Raw genomic sequence first — 26,881 nt, forward strand, 5'->3', positions numbered from 1 at the left:
TTGAACCATTAAACCCTAACAGGCTGTCAGACACAATTTGCATCGAAATTCACGCCCCTACTCTTGGTCATCGATCTCATTGCCTCGTTGTGTCAAAATAAACGACAGGACTAGGCCATGACAACTACGCTACTTGCTAGTCTGAGCAACCATCTTTTCTGAAGGAGACGGACTTTGAAATCACCCATATTCACACCTCAGAAATCAGTGGGTCTCTGTCCACTTTCGGTTGTATGCATAGGGGTGTACATGGCCAGAGACAGACATTTATGTATCCATGTGTACAATGTATGCTAGGCCACGTGCTCTGTGCGGTCTTTACCAGGCCCAGTCTCTTGGGAGAGAGTTTCCCACAGTCCAGCGTGACGGTCCTCAGAGGGACCCCTCAGACATTCTCTGGACCATGATCTAATCTTACTTACAAAATGTCACACAAACTAGAAAGTCAAAAGGAAGTCTTAACTGGACTGCACGCTCTCTCTCTCACACATTCAACACGTAGTCAAATAACTCAAACAGTGCACAACACTCATACACACACTCTCTCACACACACACACACTCCAAGGCACATGTACACACAATAGGCCTGTGTCTGACCCTGAGAGGAAGTTGCAGATGGACCCAAAGGACAGCCAGTTCCACGGTGAAAGAACTGTGTGGGAGTCTCCTCTCTTTCGTCACACAAACAAAACAAACACGGGGCTTAGCCTTCCCCACTGTGATGTTGCTGCAAGCATTAGTGTGTGTTTGGGCTTCTTAATTCCCATACATTGGAGTCGTACAGCTGACCCTTAACAGGGAAGCCACTCAGAGACTTATTCCCACCGTTACGACAGGGGTGATACAACAACAATATCTTTTCCATCGACACCCAAACCACCTGTGGGGGATTTGGCAAGGTCAAGATGCTACAAGATAAATCTCCTCTGCTGTGGCATTAGGCCCTGTGAGTGTCACCTTTGGCGTCACTTGAAGACAAACGCTGCCACAATCGCGTGACAGTCTGTGCATAAACGAAACAATCACCTTTTGTAACAAGATTTGTTACAAGAGATCTAGTTGTAACCTGGATTCCGGATTAAGACAATCCCCTAAGAGGCTCCTTGTAGAAACACTTAACTGACTGTATGGTCACAAGTACTGATGTATTGTGGGCAGATGTACCTGATGAATGAAAACACGGGGGGGGGGGCTGTCATGAAACATTCATATTTCAGTTCTCAATCAAATAAAGAATTCCATGCAGAACTGTAGATCTAGAACAGATGCATTCTGCCAGAAGATAGTCCTTATCAAGACCAGCTGGAATACTAATAAATCAGTCTAGGCCATATGAACAAAAGCAACCACAATAAATCAGAACAGCTATCAGAAATAGAAGCACCCCTACCAGGTTTCTTCAATTTTTCAGTCTGTATTACTACCATCATCTACTTTTACAAATGGCTACTGAATGGCTGCTAATCACAGACCCAACAGCTGCCACTCCGTTTAAATACATTTTGTGATAGAGGTTTTCTATTCATTGTAGCGAGATTTTATTTTCAGCCGTCAAAAGCAATGGGGACGAAATTAGTGATTTCAAAAAATGATGAGGAGTAACTGACACCTATGGTGAGAGCACCAGTTAGCAGTGATTCAGTCCTGCTCCTGGGGCCCTCCTGCTTCTTAATGTGTTCCATCCTTCCCTGCTCTGTGTACCTGGTCAGTGGAAATCTTGGTTAGTTGAAAACACCTTATTACACTTACTTAAATCAGGGGTGCGTGGGGTATGGCTTACATTGCAGATATGCTGGGCAGGGCTTCACAAGCAGGCCCTGTGATAGATCTAGCATATGCTGCATGGGAAATATCCTCCAAAAAAGACCTGTGTGGATGCTGATGGAGGAATGGAACTCATCTGTCGTGCTAATTACAGTGTAATGACCTGTGTCCATGCCAGCCAGGAGTCTAGACTGCATTGATCAAGACTGACAGTATGACAATGACGCACTGAGAAATGTTGTGTTTCACTTAAACTATGAATTTTTTCCTTGATTAATTGAATGATTAAGAGAAAAAAGACTAGGTCCCAACTATCTATGTACATGGTTAATGTCATCAAAACATCACAATTTGGCTTATGAAAGGTAAGTGTAAAGCCTCTTTCACATATGAAATCCATAAAATTGTCAGATTAAAACAATCCATAATCGATAACGAATAACCATTATCCCACTTAGCCATCAATCGCAGCAAAGGTCTGTGTGTCTTCATTCACACATGAAACAGCAGTATGTTGTGGAATAGCGAGCACGAACCTCCACGAGACGAGAGACAGTCAGCACTGCCAGCAAAATATGTTGAGTATAGTGACTAAAATAGAGCAATAATTCATGGCACAGTCATAGTTTGGGTCTCATGCCAGTTAACCTAGCTATCCTAACCATCATAGTCATTAAACAAGCCTGAGAGAAATAATGGGACATCAATGGGGCAAGAGCTTACTCTGATATAAACAGAATGAACAAAGAGGAAGAAGTCTCCCCTCTCCCTTTCCCTCCTCGAAGACGAGGAATCTTGTGGCTCATATTCTCACTTGAACCGTGGCAGTAGATTGCCATCATTGTTACCAGGTCACAAAAGGGTAGAATGACAGACCGACTTTGCCAGAATAATGGCACTGGCTCCAATTCCCACAATGCCAATATGGCAAATTACCATCCAGATAATGGATGTAAGTGGGAATTGGTCCTAATTAGGGCTATTTTTCCAGTGAAATAACTACTCTATTCTACAAATATTCACTAAGTCTGTGGTGAAACCATGAGGTAATTTGGGAAAAATTAAAGGAGTCAAAGATCAATCAATAGCCAGTGCCTTTAAAACAAAACCAAGGCTAGTAGCCTACCAAGAACAATCCACACCCGTTTTCCCTTTCTAACGCCACCCTGAAGATGTTTTGAAACACTGACTTTAAGACGGACCTCTTCCGGGTTTGCTTTGACGGAAGTGCTCCATGGCCATGTGTGCCAATCCTATCCAGAACATGACAGGCTTTTCCAGCACCAGACAGCTCTGTCTGTGCCAGTTGGCTGGAGCTGAGCTAATCCCATTAGCATGATATAAACCAGAGACTGCATTACCTGAAAGGCCTTAAGGATGCTGTGCTTGGACCATGTATGCACAACCTTTCCATTGACATGGAAGTGACTATGCCCTCTCAGGCTGCTTGCAAACCCGCACACAGTTGTTAGTGTTAGTCAGTCACTTTCCTGGTCTCACTGGTCCAGGCCCGGCTACCAGGTCACTGCCATTAAACACAGACCATTTAGCACAGATTCAAGGCAATGACCAAAGAGACCCTCGGATCCCTAGCACTGCTAAGGTTATTCCCTGTTACTCTAAGATTACCTGCGAGCCTTCTCCACTTCCTGAATTACATAGTGGCTGTCTAATTATAGTACCCAGATTACAGCAGGGGTCATCCATTAAAGGCCCAAACAGTGACAGGTAGGCGGAATTGCTCTGGACTATTTATATGACATTACCCCTCCCTCTCCCCCATCACCACTCAGCTAGTTACAACACAGCCCTGAAGAAAAATCCTTCCCATCTTCTTATTAAGCCAGTTTTAGCATTGTCTTCAACTGACACATTTCCTAGAAAGATGTTGCCCAATGTCAAGATCTAAGTCCACTAGGTCAAGGGGAAGTGAACTGCCATCTATGTGTGCCAGAAAGTGAAAGCAAAGACTTTGGGGATAGAGACTTCACTTTCGTTCACTCAGATACACACACACACACAAACAATATCCAAACTTCTCTGGGAGCATAAACAAAGAGGAGTTAATGATATTGCAAATTAGTTATATTTGAAATAATGAATACTCAAACACTGTTCAAACTTCCAAAGGTGTCCCTAATGTCTCTAAACAAAAAGCCCTCTTGTGCTCAGCAACGTCTGAAGAATCCATTAATTCATTAAATTTATTAACGGTCCTAAAACAGCATAGCCAAGCATAAATAAGGCTATGCTAGATATGGACACTATTGAGAAATCAATACCAGCAGACCAGGCAAAATTACCTATTGAGATTAGACAGCACATACTAGCATGCATTTGCCTTAGATACACACAGGAGTGGACCTTCAACCAAAAGTATTATGAATGGAGTAGATGCATGTGACTCAACATGTCAACAAACAGCCCTTCAGAATACAGAAAACAAGTGTAATGATGAGAACCTATGCCAGCATGTGAAAGCCACATGCATCATTCTAAAGCACTGTTAGGGAACTTGCAAAGGTTTGAGTAAAACTCTCACCTGAGAATACCTGAAACCGTAAATTGTAGCCTACATCCAAACCCCCACACCCCGCAAATTACACATATAGCAAGTTTTTTAAATGTAGGGGGTGGCATGACAGAAGCACCTTAACTAAAGACTTTAGGTCCTCGTGTCGCTCTTTGAAGAGTATGAATGTTCAAAATCAGACAGGTTGGCAGCACATACTGTGACAAAGCACATTGGTCGAGCCTATGAAAAAAGATTATCCTCATATATTTTAAAGAGGCACTGTGACCATGGATCTGAATATAACGTTGTTACAAGAATGGCACTTAGTAGAGCGCATATCAAGGGCAAATGCCATACAAAATTCGTACAGGCTAACATTCGTATCCGCTCCGAAATGTACCGGGTTCTTCCTTGGCCCATGCAACACCTTTTCACCAAGTTTCATGCAAATCGTTAGAGTAGTTCATGAGTAATCCTGCGAGCTAACAAACCAACCAACCAACAAAAACACCTCCTTGGCCGAGGTAATTCAACTTAAAACGTCCAGAATTGCTAAGCAGTGTCGCTGAGGTTTTTTTGGCCCTGGTTTACTAACCCTGCCAGTCTAACGATAGGGACTACCACTAAACATTAGCCTGCAAGAGCCATGACAGCTGAACTGACGTTAGCATTGCCTAACATTAACAAACAGTAATTTAGCTCTTATCAAATTACTTGGGAGGGTATCTTCCAAACAAACGATTATTAACGGGGGAAACACTCAAATGATACGAAACTACCATGAGGTACTGGTCAGTCTTCCTACTTAGAGTCGCTCCCTAGGTTAGCACAGCTGATTTGCTAAAGCGGTTTGTCAGCCAGATAGCGAGCTAGCTAACATCGATCCAACTGATTCAAGAGATTAAAAAGAAAATTACACACGTTACAATTCTAATATATATATAGTTATAACCTCAACCTCGCAATTTCTACTCACCATGCGAGAAGTTGCCCTTTTCGTTTTTACAATAGCCACAGCGATATCCATCATCTCCACCAAAATATTCTACAATGCTGTATGAGCTGCCTGCTGCCATGTTCCTAAATGGTCACAACTAACCACCAGCAGAAAACTACCCGGCGATGTTATGGAGGAACACCTCCTTCCACCATAGAAAGAAGGTACAGGGAATGAATGCTATTCTAAAACAAGTCACAAGTCCTTATCATAGTTTGGCAACCAGAAAGTCGTCAACTAAGATTACACAATGTCACCAACTTATCAATATTTAACAACTTTATGAGCACCCGCAATTTTAGCCGGCAGTTTGTTACACTAATTAACTGTTCTGCACAGGTGAAACTTTATAATCCCCCATGGTTATTATATCATATGCGCCAAGGTTTGTAACTTTGTTTTTTAACAGTTAAAAAAAAACGTTTTAAACCCTCAGTTTGGCTGGTGACTTAGAAAACCCTCAAATTAGTCTCAGTCAGCTCTCTATTTCCGATGGTGGTTCAGTCGATATTGTCAAATATGTGTAGACTCGATGAACTGTAGCCTACCTACTACACATAGGATGCATGCACCTGCAAGTATATTCTGTGAATTACCTCGCGCGGTCGGTAGCCTAAAAAGGAATGCTAGCAGGCTAGCTAGTACCCTTGCACCCCTCAAAGATAACTTGCTATCCAGGCTGTTACTCACCATATGAAATTTTTCCATGAGAAATTCCGCAGTATCCACATCTGTATCCAGACCTTACGCCTTTGGCATCTACAATAGTGTGCATTTAAAACATATGATTGGGTATATGTTTACGTCCTCAGGTACGCGCTGTGTGCCTACATTGGTGGTTTTCAACAGTGGGGCCGGGGCCCACAAGGGGGCCCCAAGGAGCTGAAAGGGGCTTAAGATAGGAAATTATTTAAAACATTGAGCCTAATTTATCAAGTGAAATGCACAAACATTTGCACAGAGAGCTTTTTAAGGATACACTCAAAGTAATTTCTATTGAAAATGAGAATAAAACTAGTCATTAAACATTTGACGTTCATAGGTTGGGTTTTAAGTGAATTGTGGCACCTACCAACTTTAACACTCTGACACTCATGGAAGTATTGATAAATGAGGCCCAATCTACAATGCTTCAAGCACAAAGCCTTAAAACTAAAGTAATATTCAACTAACATAAATACTACAAAGAAGTTAATATTATACAACAATAGCCATTTTACTATCTGTGGATATATGGGGAAAGGGAAATTAAGTATTCTGCTTTTTATATTTAGGCAAAAGTTGTGTATGAATGAGGAATGTGTTTGACTAACTGCATTTGACTTTGGGGTGTGTACAGATGGAGTCTCAAATATGACAGGCAGACAGGTTATCACGTTTCCTGTGGCGAAAAAGGTTTAGAATTACATGGCTACAGTGCACTGACAGATCCACTCACATTTAAATATTAAATCAAATAATAAATATAAATATATATTTATATATATATAGTGCGAAATCGTAGCTAGTTAAAGGCTAAGGAGAGATACGTTTTTAGCTTTCTTTTCTTTTAAACATATTTAGCGTTTCTTCTTATTGTAGTTTAAGTATTCTTTCTGTTGTCTATAAAATGTATTCAGTATAATGTTGAACATTGTAATTAATGTCACTCTTTAAAACAGCTCTTTAAATATAGGCATACTTTCATGTGTCAAATGCACCTGTTTTGTCTAAATACAGGCCTCAGCCAGTAACATGTCACGAGAGGGAGAGGGAAGGTGGTTGAAAGACACATATTTCTGCAATACGTTTTTTTCGGCAACAGAGGGCAATCTTTTCTCACATTTTTTGCCTGTTTTTCCAAAGGTTATTGTGTGGGTAAAATTTCGTTTGGCGCAAAAATTCTAATTAGTCATGTTTAAGTGTAGAGGACTATATGGGACTATTAATCTGCTACATGAAGTCCTCTGTAAGGCTATGGAAAGCAGATATATAATTTGCTAAGTAGATTTGCGCGGGGTGAAAAATATTGGAAAAACTAAGAACATGCTGATTATAAGTGTCACGAAAAGTTTCACGAAATACCACGAACGTCAAATTTGTTGTGGCTTTAAGTATTAAACTGCATGGGGTTCCGTTTGTTTTCACAAGAAATCATGGTGGTCTTCCGAGAGAGTCTAAACTATCAGGACAAAAGAAGTTAAAGCAACACTTTTAGCTATTTCCACTGGGCATTACAGAGATGCAGATATAGAGGAAATTCAAATTCAAACAGTCTCATCGTTTGAGGGCGCTTCGTTTGCTAGTCGTCCTAATAAAAGTCATGAGCGCTCCATACGAGTGTGGATCATTGGGGGTTGCCAGTTGCTGATGGAAAATAACGCCTTTGCCTCCACCCTGGCTTCACTTACATCCGGGGAAAGTGTAGCGTCACCCACTGACATCTCCAAGAATCGGCGGACGGTGGTGGTGAGGGAGAACAGGACAGTGCTGACCAGGATAAAAAGAAAGGGCATTTTTCTTAAATAAGACCAGCTTTAATCGTATACGTGTGTATCGGGGACAAGAAGCACTGGAGAGTGAGAGCCCTGGACACAAATTAGTTGGAAAACATAACGAAGGAATTCAATTCTTTGGGAAGTGTGACGTGACGGGCAGTGTCAGTTTGCGCTGTCACAACTCGCGGAGAACTGAGGTTAGCTAGCAAGTGGGCTAGCTAGCCGGCTAGCTTAGTTGGTCAAAAGGACTGTTCTATTTTAACTGGGGTCACTGCTCTAAAGGGGACAAGAGCTACCCCATGTTGATTGAATACTAACAAAAGGTAAGGGTTGTATTTTCAACTGTCATGAAATTCAAGGCAACTTGAACAATTACAGCTAATAGTTAGCCAGGTAGCTATCAATAAGTCAGATATCGTTAGTAGGTTACAAGGGTGGCTAACCAGCTAGCTTGCTTGGTGGATGGAAAACTATTCCATAGACGTAAGCGAGCTAGCTCTTTGACTAGCTGGCATTGTGATAACACCTGCTTTGAGCTAACATCAGCACGCGTAGATATGGGTCGTTTTTCATTGAGCATTGATTTTGAGTTGGCCAAAAATACGTAGAGGACAACATAAAAAACTTTTTTTTTAGGGAGCCCGTTAGGATTGTTAACTCTATCGCTACGGTATCTATATTTAGCAAGCCATTAACGTTACACCAAGGTAGCAGACACTTCGTTACCCAGAAAGGGCTGTCCGTTTTTAGGTGTCCATGAACATCAGCCTGACTGCTTTGTATTCATTATAAGCAAAATATTTTCACCTGACATAGTGTGTGTTTCTCGATGAACGCTAACGACAGTCTGTCAAACTGTCACAGTTAATATTAGCTACATAGAAGATAATTGTAGCCAACAAAATAAGCAGATTTGCTGGTCGCCAATTTGAGCTTTAAAAAAAAAAAAAAACGAATTCACTGAAAGTGCAGCACAGTTCTCTTAGTGGATGATCATTCAGTAGAAGGCTTAATTACTAAATTTCCATCGGTATGCTCATCATTGGCTGACTCACGTTAGGTCATATCCATGCTTCATAGTCTAAACTTAGGCTAATACAATACTTACACATAATATCAACTTGTAAACATTTAGATTTTGTTGAAAACGTTTACGAACTAGACATGATGTTTAAGAAAAAGGATCATGTGCATGCTAAATTCAGTGCTTCACAGTTATGATGATAAAAGTCTGTGTACTTTTTCCGTCTTGTGAAAAAGCCAGACCATTGACTCAGACATAATGCCCTTCCTCTCTAGGGCTGGGTGGGTTTGCGCTGTGCTCCATGCCTGTAATATTTTTCCAGTTTGTCACATTGTGTAAAGCTTTGGTGACAAGCCCTTAGCATTAATCAACTGTCCAGTGCCAGCACCTTGTTTATCCTGTGTGCACATACGTCCCAGACAGCCATGAGTAAGGTAGTTTATTTTTTCTAACTTGTGCCATGATAGGGATGTAGAGCCGTTCTCAGCCTCTTCTAAAGAGTTGTTTTCCTCTGATCCTCTATACTTGAAAATAAAATGTTCTGTTGTGTTAAAGTGTAACCTACCTTCACTAACTAGCCCTGCACTGAACTGCTGGAAGTTGTTTTGCTTATCTTTGGTTGTACGCTAGCACTGAACTGATTAATGTTTGTAGATGTGCCATTGTGCTGCTGGCCAAAGTCTACAACTGTGCCAGGGCAGTGGGTTGTTCAGCCGGGCAGCTCTGTGTGCCAGCACTGTCGAGGATGTTGTAGATTGCTTCAGCCTACTATGCGTCTGTCATAACACATGGAAGTAGTTACGGATGGCTGTGTGGCTGAATCGTTCTCTCTTGTTCATCAAGCACTGTGTTTTGTTATGGCGTACGACTGCACTATTTTGAAGTGTTCAAAATGATGACTTCCTCGCTGAAGACTTTGTTCTATGTTGTCCACCCCTCTCTCCTCTCCAGAAGGCACTACAAACAGACCATTCTTTCTCCTGAGAGCACTTCAGAGCTGCTGGTGGGGCAGGTGAAGACATGGGGACACCAGGACGGAAACGAGCCCCTATCAAGGATCGCTTCTCAGCCGAGGATGAGGCGTTAAGTAGCATAGCCCGGGAGGTATGTTGTACCTCTCCTTGTCTGTCTTCTGTCTTCTTTCAGCTGCGATTTAGATGCGATCCCCATCCCTTACATCCTTTTCTATCCTTCTCTCTGGAGTCATTGTGTCTTTTTATACTTCCTCACACCCTCTCTCATTTGCAGCTCTCATTCTCCCTCTTCCATTCCTCACTCTCTTGTGCATCAGACACAGTTGTGACCCTCACTCTCTTGTGCATCAGACACAGTTGTGACCTGGATTAATCAGTGTGCTGAAAGACACTCATATATTTACTGGGTGATGTTGCATGTTGGTTAGAAAATAATCTAAAATGTTTTTACAGAATGGTAGGCAAATGTATTACAGATGGTAAATCCACATGCATGCTTGCATAGAGCTGTAATCTCCAGATGTTGTGTCCCACATTATTTGACGCCAATCTAAGGTCACATAGCGCAAAACTAGGTCTAATATTTATAACACTGGTCTCTTTGGTGTTTAATCTTATAGTTTTATTTCTGTCTGAATGTTCCAGTGAAGTTCAATGAACTTTACAAGTGGTACTTAGCAGACATAACCAGTTATCACACAGCTGAACAGGATTTAATATGGTTTCAGAGAAAGAGAGAGAGTTGAATGGATCCTTTCTGTAATATGGCCAAGACCAGGATAGGCCGGCCTTGCTCAAGAGCTTACTTATTCTCATCTGTGTTCATTCGATGGCATATGGTATTGAGGAAATTTAGCCTAAGAACATTTGTAAGAAAACATTTCCTGTCTTCAGGAAATGATCAGAAAATAATACAAGTTTAATTGACCCAGCATATTGTGTTTCTTGTATGTAATTTTGTAATCTCAGTTGAAAAGTCCAGAAACTTAAAATATAGGGGACCTAAAATAGGTTTGGTCTAATATAATGGGAAGTGAGCCCTTATCAATTCTAGCATATGGTGCTACATCCCGGGTGGAAAGGAAGTCATGTCATTATTTTTGAATAATTTCAATGCATCAAAATGTTCTTGTGTGGAAGAAATGTTGGCGGGGCAATTAGTGGCACAAAACACAGCCCTGTGGGGCATGAAGCAACGCATGTTTGCACATAACACTGTTTGGTTAACATGCCATGTGCTATGCTGCCAAGCCAGTTCCACGGGTCCAGTCCAGTTTGTGTAGCAGCGGCCCTGGACTGGCTCAACCCATGCTGGAGACACAGCAGCAGGCAGAGGGGGCTGAGCCAGTAGGGACATGTCTCTGGAGCCCCCGCGGCTGAGCAGCACACGCAGTGCAGCCATTGGGAAATTCATCTACCAAATCCATAGCTGCAATTTGCCAAAATTGGTATCAGCATGGTACACTCTTGTATTTCATGGCAGTGCTCATTGCTGTGATGCGTAATTTAATTATTTGGATGTGGATCTATGGAATGTTCAGTGACCTTTTAATAGCTGTGACATTTGTGGTGTTTTTATTTATTTTTTTGTACTCAAGCATTACTTTGAGTAAGCTGCTTCGTGCTCGTCGAAGTACAGTATGTCCGGGATGGGCTGGTACGTAATGGAGGCAGTAGATTTCCACCTCACCTGGACTCTGTGCTATGCATGTCTCAACAGGCAGGCCTCAGAGTGAAATGTGAAGACATACCTGAGCGCTCAGCCAGCAGCTCTTAATGCACAGCACACTGCAGGCCTCTGATGATAATATAGAGTGAGTTCAATGTAATGCACTTTGGGTTTCTTGGTAGATGTCTTCACATCTAGACATTGTGCTTAATTTATTTATTCTCGTGAAAAAACACTGCACTAATATGAGGTCTCCCTCTGAGTGTGTTGTGTTAAACAAACCCAGCCAGGGGGGGTGAATGGCAGCATTGTTGTTGCAATCATCAGGGTGTGGAGCACAGAGTCATTGCGGTACCGTAAGCGGACTCTGTTGAGGAAACAGGAGAATGCTGTTTCTCATAGATACAGCCATCCTAATACGCCCTCGCAGCCTAGTTCAGCCAGTGAAATGCTGGAAGTGATGTATAACAGCAGCTGAGCCACCAGTCTCCTTCAAAAGAGAAGATGGATTTATGACTTTGAATTGGCATGCATTTCAGACTTCAGCTCGGGGTCATGTGCGCAAACCATCACAGAGAGAGTTGTTTAACAAATGTGAGGATATGATATGTCAAAACGTATGCAAACATTGTTAACAAACAAGTATGCCTTGCCAAAAATCTGGTAATGTCAATATTGGAGAAGCACTGAGTTGCTGAGTTAGAAGACTCTTCACTCAAAGTGTTCTTGCTATTCGTGCTATATTTTTTGGATGATTTACTGTATCAGACTGTACTCATTTTGATCCAAAAATTAAACCATGTGGAGCCTCACCCCCTTAGCTGCAGGGCTACCATGAAAGCTTGAATCATCTGACCAGTCTGGGTTGAGACCATCATTAATCATGTTGTTTATGTGATAAGGCAACAAATAGCTGCTCAATCAACCACACACTCCTGCAAGCCTTAAAACTAACTGTAATGAATAACAGTGACCAAATGCTGACACTATTTCTTCCAAACACTTTCTCTAAATATGTGGCTGCTGTTAAAATCACACCTGCATAACGTCACTGCCCTGGTTTCACTGGAACTGATTCGAAGGTCATAGTGACATGCTACTATACTATTCATTTTTTTAAGAAATAAATATGAGCATAGTACAAGAAGTAGGCTAATTGCTACAGGATTCAACTCGGTTGGACACATTGAACCTAATCTGGTCAAGATTCAGTTTTTTTTTTTTTTCATCCACCAGTGGCACTGTTTTTTGTCACACTACTGCTGGCAGTAATCCAACCTATATGCGTGTATACCTGCAGTATGTCCTTCTGCGTGGACCTGCATCATTTTGTCTCAAGGCCGTTAAGTACAATGCTTCAGAGCTAGCCTATAGTGGCAGTTTAAAACAAATCATCTGCTGATTAAATTGAGCTAGGTCTGTCTCAACGCAGCTTCTGGATAGCTGTTCGATTGGCTTTTCACACTAAAAGTTTGCTCTGTTGACAAGAAATGGAAACCTTAATGTTCAATGAATGGCTAAGGGTTTTTGCAAGGCAGTGTTCCTCCAAACATGTTGGTCTACTGATGAGCTCAGGAGTTTTAGGTGATCCATGTTCTGCTGTCCGTGGCCGGTCATGTGCACACCTGCGTGTCACTGTTATTGTTTTTGTTTCTGAATGCTGTGCCATTTCATTTGTTAGATGAGCTGCAGACAGTGTGAGAGTGGTGTCAATGTGCCGGGTCAAATTGCAACCAATCACGAGAGTGGGGACACACCAGCAGCCAATACTGATGCAATAATGAGTGTAAACAAGTGTGTCCATGTCCATAAACAAGAGGAGTGGGCTGACTCCCATCCACTGAGCAGACTAGTTCTTCCTGTCATCCTTTTAAGAACTCTTTGCTGCATTACTGATGATTATGCTCTCGTAGTTGTTATTGTTGCAAGGATGCCAAAGACATAACATTCCCATCAGCTCAAAGTAGATTGTTTAGGGTGACTTACTTAGGGTGACTGTAGGCAAGTATGGGTGAACATAATCAATCCTGCAACCCATTTTGATTTCCAACTGTTCAATTCTTGACTGGTTTCACATTGCTGGAAACCATGGCCATTGCTAAATAGTGCTTCAAAACACAATGGAAAGTGTGGCATGCCTGTGGTTGGCACAATAACTCCATGACCACAACACACGGATGTGTGAAAGGTCTGAATGGTGCCACAGAGTTCTTGCAGCTGTCGAGAAATGGCAAACAGGCAGAATCCCCTTCTGAAAGCCAGGCTCAATGCCGAGGGGTTCACAGTATGAACCGATCAGCCTCTCTGGCACAGTCGTGTCTGATGTCTAAACACAGTGCCCCACAGCCAACCGCCGCCTGTAGTAGGCCACTCCGGGACAAATCAGACGATCAGTGTTTTTGAATAATAAGTTGTCGCCATGGCTACAATTTACATTTTGCCTTCTTAAGATAAGAGACAGTGTGGGTGGATTGCGAGTTGTTGACTCATTCCCTTTTTTTATTATTCCTCCTGAAGTTCAAACGACCACAAAGATAAGGCCAGAGACCAAAAGAATGAATATGCTGACTATACTTAAACTTTTATTGAGTTTGACGGCGTGTTCAATTGTCTAAATGTAATCTTAGGTCTATTGTACAATTGGTTTGTGGGCTATAAAAACATTTGCTGTGTGTCTGTGTATGTAGCATTAGGTCCAAAGCTTCTAAACAAAAGTGTGTGTGTGGTTGGCATGCTCATATCTAGCTAGTCCTCTTGACCCAGTATGTGTCAGATGTTCTCATCCTGTGGGTACCGTCTGATTGAAGCGTTTCTTGACTGTCTGAGATGGACATATAGGAAAGTGGATTATTTCAGTTTGTGATGGTGAATACATTGCGTGTGTGTGTGTTAGGGATGGTGCTCACCGGTAGCACTGCTCAGATTACAACCCCTTTCCACTCCTGACGAGAACTGTGGACTGGTGGGGGCTGATGGGAGCTGGTGGGGGATGGACAGCCTTCTGAGTGTGTGTGTGTGTGAGGGAATGATGAGCTATAGATAGAGACACAGAGCTCAGCTGCGCCACTCTGCCTCCCAGGTCAGCCTCCCTGTCAGACAGAGGAACAGGTGTGCCGTACAGAGGCCAGGCTTCACACTCTCTTAAACGTGTGGACACAAACACACACGAACACACACAAAAACAAATAAATGAAAGGCACATGCGCATGCTTACATTGACACACACATTGCTGACGCACTTTTGCAGTACACATGGATGTTAACTTGAACAGACATATCTACTCAATCACGCAGACAACTCAGACATGCCAACTCTAATAAAGCACATAGCCTGTACACACACACACACACACACACACACATATTTACTCATGCATGAAAAACAAATCTTTGCACAAATGAAAAAAGCAAGCCGCCTGCAAACCCCCTCTGTGTCACAAGCAACACTTCCTTCAACACTTCCCTATCCACTTTCAGAAACCTCAGAGAAATGTGGAAACTGGGAGACCGAGAAGAGGTACTAGCATTACTGTAGACGTGCTGAAGAAGAAATAGTAGTCTCACCAGCAGTGCACAGCTGGGTATGAAGAGTTATTCACAGGACCCTCGGTGTGTGCCAGTGAAATACTTCCCCCTCCCTGTGAACTCATCAAAGTGGATTTATCCAAGGCTATTGTGTTTTATGTCTGGCTAATCCCATTAAGTGGCCATTTGTAAAAGGTCTAGCTTTAACCGTGTGTCTTTATGGCGACTTTGAATGAGGTGATCTGTCTTCAATACTTTATCGCCTCTGCAGGCTGCCGTAGCTGACAGAGGAGCAGTAAGTGTGAATTTGTTGGAGAGGGGAGGGGTTCTCTTCGTTGCCAAGGAGAGGAGGTGGGGCAGGCTGAATTTAGCCTCTGCTGCCGAGGCATCAAGCAAATTTAGTCCTGCCGGTCTTGCCGTCAGACCCCATTTCCCCCACCAGGCTCTGCTGGCTCACACTGCCTGGTGCCATGCCTACCCCTATCCCAAACAGCTAATCTCTGTAAAAGTCTAAACTTAAATATGATTTAAGATGTTAAGCTTTCTCTTTGTTATTAATTAGGCCGTGTTAGGTGTTGTTAGCTGTTCTGTAGTGTCTGTGTGTGTCTCCACTCTTAGCCTAAGAAGAAGTGCAAAGTCATGTGGACTCTTCCCTCACTGATTTGGGGGAGCTGTAGGACTCTTGCCCATCTCTGACCTTTACACTCAGAAGGGGGGGGGGGCTTAGGGAGGCCCTGGACTGATGGAGAACACATGGTGTGTGTGTGTGTGTGTGTGTGTGTGTGTGTGTGTGTGTGTGTGTGTGTGTGTGTGTGTGTGTTTGTGTACAGTTGATGGCAGGGGCTCTGAGCCAGGCCTCTGCATCTGTGGCTGAAATGAGTCATGGTGGACTGGGACCAGACCGGCAGCTCTAGCATCTCATCTCATCTCGAACCCAAAGCTCAAAGCTCTCAGTGAGGGCTATTATTAGAAAAGAGGCCATCAATTTTGCTCTTCTGTATGTTGGTAATGGTGGTGGTAATGCAACGTGCATTACTGAAAATGTCATGTAGAAGGGGTAGGATTAGAATATTCCACATTGTTAGTAATTGTGAGTGAATTATGTTTTGGGGCACTGACTTTGGGGTGTTATCCACAGTAGTGTTCCTGCTGTACTCGGTGCTTAAGAAGGGAATAAAAGTTGTACTGGGTGATTGTTGGTCTTGATTATATATTTGATGACATATTTGACAGGAACAGAATTAGTAGAACATAGTTGAACTAAGCTTTGTGAAATGGGGAAGAAACATAGTTGAACAGGTTCCAAGAATCAAACAGCAGGCCCATACTTGGCTATAATAAAACCTGACGGATAATGTTTGAAGTTTGAAAGCATCCCGGGACTCATCATGGAACTGATTATTGAAAGATCCAACATGGCAGCATAGCAACACATGCTGTCGTTATCTCCCAAACTGAGCACCACCTCATGCTGTGTAGTACTCTGAAAGGTCCCTCCACACCAGCTGCAGTGAGCTTGTTTTAAACTCTGCCTCTGCTGTGTGCTCAGACTTAACCCCCTAAAGGGCTTGGATTTTCTTTCCCTCTTTTTTTTTTTTCTTCTTAGTTTTTGGAGAGCGCTACAGCCCTCCTTTGCTCTGAGATGAGAAACCAGGCGGGGAGCTGAAACCAATTGACCCAGATATGGCAGGGGATTTTGATCCCAGTTGGCTTGAGTGTGAGTGTGAGTGTAATCTGGCATCCTCGGCCCCCTTGTGGCGAAGGGCAGCTGAGTAGTTTTAAGATTCTTATCGTTTCCAGGAGTATTTATGAGAGGACAGATGTTTTTTGTCTGAAGAGTCTTCCAGATACTCAAAAAGTGATTCATGTTGCCCTGATGGTGTTGCATTTAAATGGCGACCCCTAAGGGGAGGTGCATAGTGATTTAGTGCTGTGTCATCCCAATGAAAAAGGGATGCATGTCATTTGGTACATCTAGGACCAGATACGTATACCTGTTGTTTGGAAGAAGTTGCAAATAAATGTAATATAAAAAAAGTGGTGTGGTGTAAAGTCTGTGTAAAATACAAAGTGAGTATGTTGCATTAACAATACTGCTGATAGAAACTGATGAGAGTTTTGTTCTGTTCTGTTCCACAGGCAGAGGCCAGGCTCGCTGCCAAGAGGGCCGCCCGGGCAGAGGCACGTGACATCCGAATGCGGGAGCTGGAACGCCAGCAGAGAGAGGTACTACCACCGTCCCAGCTGTTCACTGTCATTGGTCTTCATTAGAGAGCAGGGCAGAGTTATTAAGCCATAGACTTAGTCCGTCACTGTTATATCAACATTACAGTACAGCCAAATTCATTTGAATTATGATCACAGCCTCAGCCATCATAACTGCACAACAATGATCCTATAGGATACCATTAGTTGCCTGTATCAGGAAGATGCTCCAATTCAAATGGCTGAATACTGTTGCACTATAGTTCCATACTTGCATTCATAAAATACACGTGGATTAAAGTTCTCAGGCATAGTGCCGGAATTCCAGTGCAGGGCCATTTTACAATTGGAAATAGATTATTGTACTGTAGGCCATGTCTATGGGAAATATTATATAGAATATTTATATATATATATATATATATATATATATATATATTCTTGCTAAGTATCAGTTCAAAACATTCATATATATACACACACATAGTCATAAGAAACCCTATATTTTGTATTAATCAAGTAGACTAGGCTTTGTTTACACTGGCTCAGTGAAGTGTCAGTATCAATAATGCACGCTACTTTGAAAAAGCATTGCAATGAATTGGCTATTCGCTTTCTTTTCATATAATCATTGCAATCTTTTGAGTTGGCAATCATTTCACAACAGTAGGCCTATTATGCCACATACACTGTTTAGAGACCAACGGAGGTGTTGAAAGGTTTGAAAGATTTATGAAAGGCGTATGGGATAAGCTATTCTCTATGGCTTTGAAAGTTGGACTTGGACTTCGATACAATTACCAGATTGCGGTTTGGGCGAGAAGATGATGCATTTTTCAACCATTTGGTCATTTCAAGTTAATGTGAGGATTCACATTTAGAAACTATTAGATTTGGTGTTCTTGTCTCTCTGAAACGGGTTGAGATATGCGTGTGGCAGTCATCCATCTGGCTTGTAGCCTGCAGCGCGCTAGGTTATGTTTTTATCTCTTATACCACAAACGTATCTCTAATGCCTTCTATTAGTGTTGTTTGCGCGTGCATATTTTGTTTTACGTTTTTAGCGTATAACAGTAGCCTAGGTATCAGTCATCAACACTTCAAGTCATGCACACAAGCTGTAAATTTAGGGCCATAGTTGTCATGGAAACTTGATGCCATTATGTCAAAAGCGTGACTGTATGTACTCACAGCAAGTCAATTGACATAAGATTGGCCGAGGTATGAACTTACTTCCTGTTTGGCAGCTTCATCACCAACTTCGATTGCCTGTATTGGACAAACGGTTTTGAAATATTAAAATCTGATGACTTCAGGCGCAGAAATGTTCCTTGCTTTAATTTCTGAATCCAGACACATTTAAAAACAGGTGAGTTTTGTTTTTCCCCAACTTGCCTTCACTCTGGGGATCCTACTGCATCAAAGATTCAGATCCGATTTTCACCATGACTGCACATCCCAGAAAGAGGTACTCCCTCGCTACCCTCGCTCGTGCTGGCAACAAAACCTCGGTCTTGCAGTGGCCACTGTCTCAAGTGAGAGAATCCCGGCCTTGCAGTGGCCACTGTCTCAAGTGAGAGAGCCACACAGATGCTGAGTGTGCTCTTCCGCTCGGCGCTCTCTTCAGGGAAGTGTTGATGTGGAAAGTGTGAATACTGCTGAGGTCAGGCTGACTCACTCTGGCACCGTGCAGACGCTCCTCGGCTATGTTCTATGTCTCTTTATTTAGAAAGTCGTCATGTAATTCCTTTGAGGGTCTGATGTGATCATCCACTCATAGACTGGCTCTGTTACATAGGGGTAGTGAGAATGCTTTTTAAAGTAATGCCTTAAGTATTAGTGTGTCTTCTTATGTAGAAGGCCTGTAAAAGTCTTGATTCTCAACGTCTTGATGACTTTTGAGGGCATGAAATCTCCTGATGTTGTTTAAGAAACACACAGTCTGCTCCCTAATTGTTTTGAAAATATTGTGTTGGAAAGGTGTGTACAACGTGATCACTATAAAGCAGGAGTGACATTGTCTTTTATATCTTAAAACTCTTAAAACATGTACAGAACAGTAAAAGTGTGAACGATCAGCAATAGTGGAGTTTGAAATGCAGTACCTGCAAATTTTAAATGTAGGGAATATGCTCTTGACTTAACAGCCTTTCTGCAGGAGCTGATATTGGTTTTGGCAACAATCACATCACTGGACGCTACATCCCAGGCTCTTAGTGCGCGCGTGTGTGTGTGTGTGTGTGTGTGTGTGTGTGTGTGTGTGTGTGTGTGTGTGTGTCTTTGTGCGAGCTAGAGAGCATACCACTTAGCTGCGAGTAAACAGTAAGTTTGTGTTTATGTTTGTTCCTCTCTCCCATCCGGATCGCGGCCCTTTCCACTCAGCTCTCTCACCATCACTCGTCCTCCAACAGGAAATGGGGGCAGATCCACCAATGGATGGTAGGACAGAGCGCATGTTGTGAGCCTCACCACTGTATTCGTTAAAACCTGTGTTTGTGTGAGGCTTGAACTGCAATCATCACCGTATCTAGAATGTTCCTAACCTTTTTTTATGGAAGACATTACCTTGTTTATTGCACTTGGTTCAGAGGAGCTCTTATGAGTAATCTGTTTGTCTGGTAGACTGTAGAAGTCCATGGTGTGAGCTTGATAGTGGTTCACACATGGACAGATCTTTATTGCGGTAGGCTGTGTTTTGCAAACGTCTGTGTGAAACTAGTGCCTGTCAAAACGAAAGCAAAGCTACAGTTTAGCTCTGCACCTAACCAAGCCTTGATTTATTGCACGGTCTAACTTGTCGAGTGTGGTGTACTTTTAACAAAGTGAAGAGGCCCATAGGTCCAAGGTCAGATTGGTATCACTTTCTGGAATGTTCTATGGTAATTTGTAGCATAAAGAGTTTAAGATGGATAGGCCTCTGTGCATGTCTTTATGGTGTTGCTCCAAGCCCCCCCCACCCAGCACATGTGGTCAGGGGGAAAGGAAGCGCTCGTGGCAAGAAGTCAGCATTTGAATCTGACTGAATTGATATCCTTCAGCTGGATGGCCATTCATCGTTCGTGCTCATCTTCCTCAGAGTGGCATGTGTTGGTTTGGTATAACACGAACAGATGTCCAAGCAGTTGCATCCAGCCTTGTGTTTCACGCTTTCCCCTACCCCTACCCTTCCCTTCCTATCCCAGCCCTGCCCTGCCCTGCCCTGCCCTTGACTCTTCTCATGTGGGGAATGCTGATGGTAAAAACTAGGGAGGAAAGCAGTGGATTGTAATGTGACCTTTGTGAAGCAGTAAAGTGTCTCCACTCTCCCTTTTACAGTTTTTTTCCCCATCAGCAATCATCACTGAAATGAGGGTCAGGCTGGGATGAGGGTCTTTATGGGGCTTCTTCTCCTCCTTGTTTTCTTTTTCTCCTTATTTGTGCCTTTGCTCCTTCATTTTTTCTCTTTCCTTCCCACTCATTCCCTCCATCCAGGCTGACGCTGACAAGGCCCGACATTCGCATCGTTCCAGCAGCAGCCAACAACGGCGGGTTTGTATCTCCAGCTCCCCCCACCCCATCTACTCTGCCTCCCTGTCTAGCTCTCCGCTCACCTTCCCTGCTTGCTCATATCTAAAGCTTTCATCATATCTGTCTTTTCTTTATCCTTTGTTGTCATTCTTTTATGCTCTGTATCTGTGTTCATCAGGGTCGAGATGATGACACAATGTCAGTCCGTAGCAGTGCCAGCTACCGGGTGTGTACCATGTTGTTTGGGTGCCTTCAGTTTTGTGTGTGAGGCTTGTAATGTGCTCTGATATAATATACGTTCTTAGCGTGTTGGTATTTTGACGGAGAACTGTAAGGATACATTAGATAAGGTGAGATGATTGGACAGATGGACAAATGGGATGACAGTGTCTGTAAACCTGATGTGTCTCTGCTTTTGAAGTCGACTTCATCCTCGCTACGCGACTTGGGGAGCTCCATCCGGAGTCGAACTAGTACCTCCCTCAGGAGGGATTCGGTGGTGGGTTTCCAGGGCGTGTATTGCTGTGTATCTGTTTTCCGTATGGGTTGCCTTCCCTGTTGTTGTTTTTTTTTTTGTCGAGTTTTACACTTAAAACTATTTTGACAATACACCCTGAAACATAACCACGGCCATAAGACCATTTTGTTGCATTCACAATAGTCATAACATTCATAATCATTTTACATTCCATCTACCTAATTCCGACTAGGATTTTCAATACCTCATGTGTAGCCTAATGCTAGAAACCTTCATTGATTCATATCTAACGTTTGCGTATTTGGTTATTCATAGAATAACAACAGATGTTCTTGTATTTGAGACAGCACCTTGGAGAAGTTTACAGTGTGATCTCAACTGTCTACTTCAGGCCCCCACAGCTTATCACAGTGAATAATGACGGCCAGTGGAAGCCTTGAAGGGGTTTCTCTGGCAAATAAACGACAGATTAATCATTCGAAACGGGGTCACAGCAGTCTCAAGTATGCATAGTATAGTATACACATACCCCTCCAGAAGCGCTGCACACACCCCTGCTGCAGTCTCATCATGTAAACAGCTGACTAAAGAGTCTGACTTATCTTCACTCTTAGCAACTGTACAGGCAAGCATTCAGAGAGAAAACACTGCCCAGATTTGTGTCCTCTCCCCCACTCTCCCCCCCCCCCCTATCTGGAAACTAGTATCCAAAGTGATGAGCTGTCTAAGTCACTTGCTTGTGATGTTGCACTGTTTTAGTGGTCCAGCATAATATCATCGTAAAAAGCAATAACCATCAATAACTCTCACTTGGTCTGTTTTTTTTTTTTTTTTTTTTGTCACCACATACATACCGCATGTGTCTTTTACACCCTGAGTACTTGCGCATGGAGTTTTCATTCTGTGGGGAGACTGTGGTTTGTAATGATGTTTTGTGTGTCTGTTATTTTTTCTCTTATGTATAATTGCTGCTCCGTCTGCAGTCTGACAGCCTCTCCAGCAGCTCAGCTCTGAAGAGCTCCCGCTCCACTGTATGTACCCCCCACCCTCTCCTGCTGTCATGAAGCCAGCACACGCTTCATTTACACCTTGCAACGCTCACACAGCAGTGATGTGTCTGAGATTTTCACATTCGCCTAACACAGTCAGTCAGACTTCAGGATGTAGGGCATGCTTAATGGTTTGTAAGGAGAGTGATCTATGGAGATACACAAGGATTCAGGGGCATTCAGGAGCTGACAGACAATTGAAATGAATGTCGGTTTACAGTTTGGCTTCATTTTTGACATGCAGTTTGCTTTGTAGCTATGTTTTGAACATGTTGAGCCTCTTACATGTGATTTGAAACAATTTGACATTGGCAGTGGAGATCAAAGCTATGCTTAAAGTTGCAGTGTGCAGGATTTAGTGGCATCTAGCGGTGAGGTTGCAGATTGCAACCAACTGAATACCCCTCCCTCACCACCAAGTGTGTAGGAGAATGTACGGTGTCCGTCAGGTGCCAGTAGCTACCTCCAAAATGATGTCATCTTCTACAACCGCCATAGTAGCCATAATATGTCAAGTGATGAGGTTACTTTAGATAGATATTTAGAAATTGTATTTAGTTATTTAGTCTGTAAAACTGTTGGTCATAGCATTCATTGACTGTAAAATGTGAAGGCTATGTTAGTTGTTGGTTGAGCTCCAAAGCTTTTTTGGTTAACGTTATTTATTTTCAGCAGCTGTGGGCTGATCGCAGTAACGTCTGTAGCCATATTTGACATTTTTTAGACATTTATACTCTTTCACAGTTCAGAGGTTGGGCAGATTGTTTTTGTCAAACTAAATGCACGTTGAAACATAAACTGTGTGTGTTATTTTGGTGGATGTTGTGGATGATGTTGGGCAGACATATCGTGAAACTCATCCCTTTGCCGCCCTCCCTGTTAGAGCTCTGTGTACAGCGACTTGCACAACTTGAAGAAGACCTCCAGCACCAGTGGCTCTAGAAAGGACTTGCTGGTCAGTGTACCTACCACTGCTGTGAATTCAAGCATTTGCATGATCATTCAACTACCAGTATATTTTTTTTATGCAGATACAAATAGGTGTAAAGGCAAAGTTCTTCATCGTCTGTTACATTTGTGCCTGGATTCACTTACTACTTGAAGACAGAATGTCTGCAAAGACGGCTCACAAACAAATGATTTGAATGCAGAAAACACCAGATGCAAGCGCTGTTTCTATTTAGGTGTTCCATAGCAGATCTAAGGCTTATCCAGGCCATGAACTAATCTGTCAATTCTCTACTCGCTTCACAGCCTACAAATATTTTGGTCATTACCATTTCCTTTGTGGTTTTGTAGTTATTTTCATTTGCAAAGGGTTGTGTTAACCCATTATATGGATAGAGCTCTGAGCAGTGGAATATGTCTCTCTCCGTTCGTTGCGCTCTTGTTTATGTGTCATATGCCATTTCCCTCTAGACTGGATTGTACCACGACCAAAGGAACTACACCAGCTTAAAGAGCTCCAAACCTGCTCCCCCTACTTTCACCACTACTACCACCTCCTCCACCTACCAGCCCCGGGTCTGACTCTCTCCCTCTCCACCCTGTCATTTCATCTCTGTCATTCCTCCAGTCAGTGTACCCACAGATTTCCCTGAGGAGCAATGATGCTACTGAACCTGCCAGCCAACTAGTTCCCCAACAGTATTATAACTTAGTGCTAGTTAGTGCTTAACTATTACAGAATGTTATATTTGTTATTGGTGTTTATTTATCATTCACAGGCCTCTTTCATTTGTTGTGGTTGTAGTTCATAACTCAGTGTTGGCTTCCAAACTATTTAATCAGACCCTGTTAGTCAGGAAATATCTAGTTATATGTAGCAGAAGCTTGGTTTTAATGCAACTGCTCTAGACACTAGGTGTAACATCTCTTTGTAGATGGTCTTTTGACTGCTTGGTCACAGAATTCCACACATTGTTTACCTGCCTAACGCCCATCACTCCACCTCCCACTCCTACCACAGGCCCCATCCATCACCCCCAGTACAAGTGGCCTGACCCGGAGTCACAGCCTGGTTAGTCTGCATGGAGTCTGCATGCAGCCACACTACACACTGCACATTACAGCCTCTGCCCAGGGCACAAAGCTGCTCTGTTTCACCCCACAGATGAGTCTTCCTTAGGCCGCAGAATGCAGCTGACGCAGCCCTCCTACAGCCCGTAAAGTTCAACTGGAGGGTTTATTCTTCTGGAGGTTTAGTGGCCCTAGACAAACAGTAATGCATGTGTTTTTATCATGGTAATGTGATAATCGTGCATATTGTGAACTCAAACAGCAGGAAGTGATTTAAGCCGTCAGAAGCTGCTGCCTACTTGTTAGGAAATATAGGCATTCCACTTGATGCTGAATTCTTGGCTTTGTAATGCATGTGTACAGCCAAAGAGGCTTCTCACTGAAGGAGGCCCAAGTGGGTCTCCTTGTTCTGCTTTTGAAAAGCTGTGATCCCCCCCCCCCCCACTTCCTTCTCCCTTCTACCCCCTCAGGCCTCTATCAATGATGACGGTCTCTATGGTTCCTACACTTCCAGAACTGTAAGTGTTGTCCGTGTCCATAGTGACCCTATTATGATGTCATCCTCCAGTTGGTTGAGCTCATTCTGTCTACATGAGACTTTGTGGCGCTCATGTCAGTGCTGTTTCTATTCCCACCCCCCCACCCCACTTCTCACCCCTCCACACACACACACACACACACACAGCCGTCTGAATACAGCTGGTACTCCTCAGCGGCCAGCTCCACCCGCAGCAGCCCTGTGGTGAGCACCCCGCCACACTCTGGCCTGTTCAACTGCACTCCTCTCCACCTTACCCGTTTGACTAACCCTTGCAATTTATTCAACCGGTTTTGCCACTACTTGGGTTGAATACTGAATGGACTTGAGTCGTGGATAAAGTGCATGGTTGATTTAACACCCCACTAGTGCAGCTAATAGCTGTCAAATCTATTTTAACCTCTGAGTGAGTCCAGACAATCAATTGAAAATGAAAATGCCCATTAACAGTCAATGGAATGGAGCTGGAATGGAATTGATTCCCGAGCTAACATGGATATTTAGTGTCCCATAACAACCCGGCAGGGAGCAAAGCAGGTAACTCTGGATTAAAGCCATGCGACCTTATAAAAAGGCATGCACTCGGAGTGCACAGGGTTGTTTGGATTGTGTGTGGAGCTCCACAGGTTTGCCATTCTATAGAGTTGGTGGATGCAGTTTGCCTTCTGTGTTGTTTGATGTTTTTTGTTTGTTTGTTTGAAAGGTAGAAGTAAGAAAGGGCTTATAACTTCTGCATGAATGGAGTTGTCTTTAGTGCATATGTGAGTTTGAATAGTACTTCTAAACAGAGAGTGTGCATACCGTTAGAAATACACAATGACTGAAGCTCCCTTTGACCCTGCCAGTCCTCCTCTGACGATGACTCCGGCAGCACGGTGTCCCAGGAGTACCACAAACGCGGACGAAGGGACAGCGTGGTGAGCCGATTAGGGTTGTTCCTCCTCTCTTGGCCAGAGCCACCCAGCCCTCCCCTCTGGACCTCCGGCCAGCAGCAGGAACTGACTGAGCGAATCCAGAGCTTGTTGGGAAGGTTAGGGCCTAGGGTGATTGGGGGAAAGACATGAGATTTGATAAGAGGCCAGAGTAGCTGTTTGAGGTAAGTGCCTGTTGAGTTTCGAGAAGGCTGGAGGTCTGTGAGGAGGGGGTTGGGCAGCCCTGCCTGAAGGGCGAGATGGGGGGTTTTCCATCAGCCACATGCCATTCAGTGTGACCTTTTAGATTCAAAATGGTATTTATGGAAAGTCTTGACTGTTTTGTTGACCCTTAAGACCTAAAGTCATAGTTAGTGTATTCTTCATGATTTTTCCATCTCTTGCTTTGTTCGGTTTGTGTTGATGTTTGCTATAAAATTCTACAAATATATCAGTCATGTCCTCATTGTGAGGAACATGAGAAGAATGAGTGAAAGCATCACTATAACGACTCTTCTTGTAGCTTTGGTCCAGGACTTTAACTTTTCCCTCACTAGCTTTTTTGAACACCTTTGCTCTGTTCTCATGCATCTCCATCCGTCTATCCTGTTGCTTTTTATATATTCGTTTTAATATCTGCATATTCTTCCCTCATCTAGTCTTTTTCCCCCTTTCCACTCTCTTTCTCTCTTTTGCAATGTTATTTTCCTTCTCTCTCTCTCTCTCTCTCCTTCCTCTTTGTCCATCACTTTATACTGGACATAGTCATCTGATTTCTCTGACATCAGTGAGACGGCTGCTGATTATTTCAGCCGCACTAATCGTCGTGGCAGTATCGTGTCTGACCTGGATGATCTGTGTATCCCTGACCTGGACACCGTAAGTCACACTCTGGAATGGAATGGAATGGAGTGGACTAAAGCATGTCTCCTCTCAGGCCTTTCTGAAACACTCAGACTTCACATATGGCCTTTATGCACTCGCACACGGACCAAGCCAGACTAGACACCACACCCCTTTGCAGTGTATATAGCACTGAATACACCCAACAGATTGGACATTCACCCCTTTATCTAGGCACGCTATTGTCAGATGTTGGAGAAAGCCAGACTTTGGCATGCTCTTGCCTTGCATACACTAGCACATGCACGGCACACTCCCATATGCCACGTACCACACACACACACACACACACACACAGATCCAAGCCGTCCCCTGCCCTGGCTT

General features: G+C 43.2%; 2 protein-coding genes across 19 annotated transcripts in view; one reads left to right on the plus strand and one right to left on the minus strand.

Moving 5' to 3' along the window:
* Window positions 1-6,143, minus strand: part of LOC105890965 (arginyl-tRNA--protein transferase 1) — a 92,146-nt gene extending 86,003 nt beyond the window's left edge. For 3 of the 7 annotated variants that reach the window (XM_031579516.2, XM_012817095.3, XM_012817096.3), the window contains exon 1: window positions 5,258-5,584. In XM_031579516.2, coding sequence (XP_031435376.1) covers window positions 5,258-5,357 — 100 coding nt within the window. In that variant the 5' untranslated portion in view covers window positions 5,358-5,584. Of the gene's footprint in view, window positions 1-5,257; window positions 5,591-5,968 lie in introns of those variants that run through there. The other 4 variants (XM_012817097.2, XM_031579515.1, XM_031579514.2 and 1 more) reach the window with 3 other exon arrangements.
* Window positions 6,144-7,596: 1,453 nt separating this feature from the next.
* Window positions 7,597-26,881, plus strand: part of lrrfip2 (leucine rich repeat (in FLII) interacting protein 2) — a 30,449-nt gene continuing 11,164 nt past the window's right edge. For 3 of the 12 annotated variants that reach the window (XM_012817015.3, XM_031579479.2, XM_031579480.2), the window contains exons 1-3: window positions 7,612-8,078; window positions 9,731-9,883; window positions 17,087-17,173. In XM_012817015.3, coding sequence (XP_012672469.1) covers window positions 9,800-9,883; window positions 17,087-17,173 — 171 coding nt within the window. In that variant the 5' untranslated portion in view covers window positions 7,612-8,078; window positions 9,731-9,799. Of the gene's footprint in view, window positions 8,079-9,730; window positions 9,884-17,086; window positions 17,174-19,534; window positions 19,592-20,623; window positions 20,681-20,837; window positions 20,886-21,080; window positions 21,159-22,120; window positions 22,169-23,069; window positions 23,142-23,605; window positions 23,711-24,155; window positions 24,207-24,675; window positions 24,724-24,890; window positions 24,948-25,588; window positions 25,661-26,419; window positions 26,534-26,881 lie in introns of all 12 variants that reach the window. The other 9 variants (XM_031579474.2, XM_031579477.2, XM_012817010.3 and 6 more) reach the window with 7 other exon arrangements.

Source organism: Clupea harengus, chromosome 13 (genome assembly GCF_900700415.2).
Source record: "Clupea harengus chromosome 13, Ch_v2.0.2, whole genome shotgun sequence".
NCBI classification, from domain to species: Eukaryota; Metazoa; Chordata; class Actinopteri; order Clupeiformes; family Clupeidae; genus Clupea; species Clupea harengus.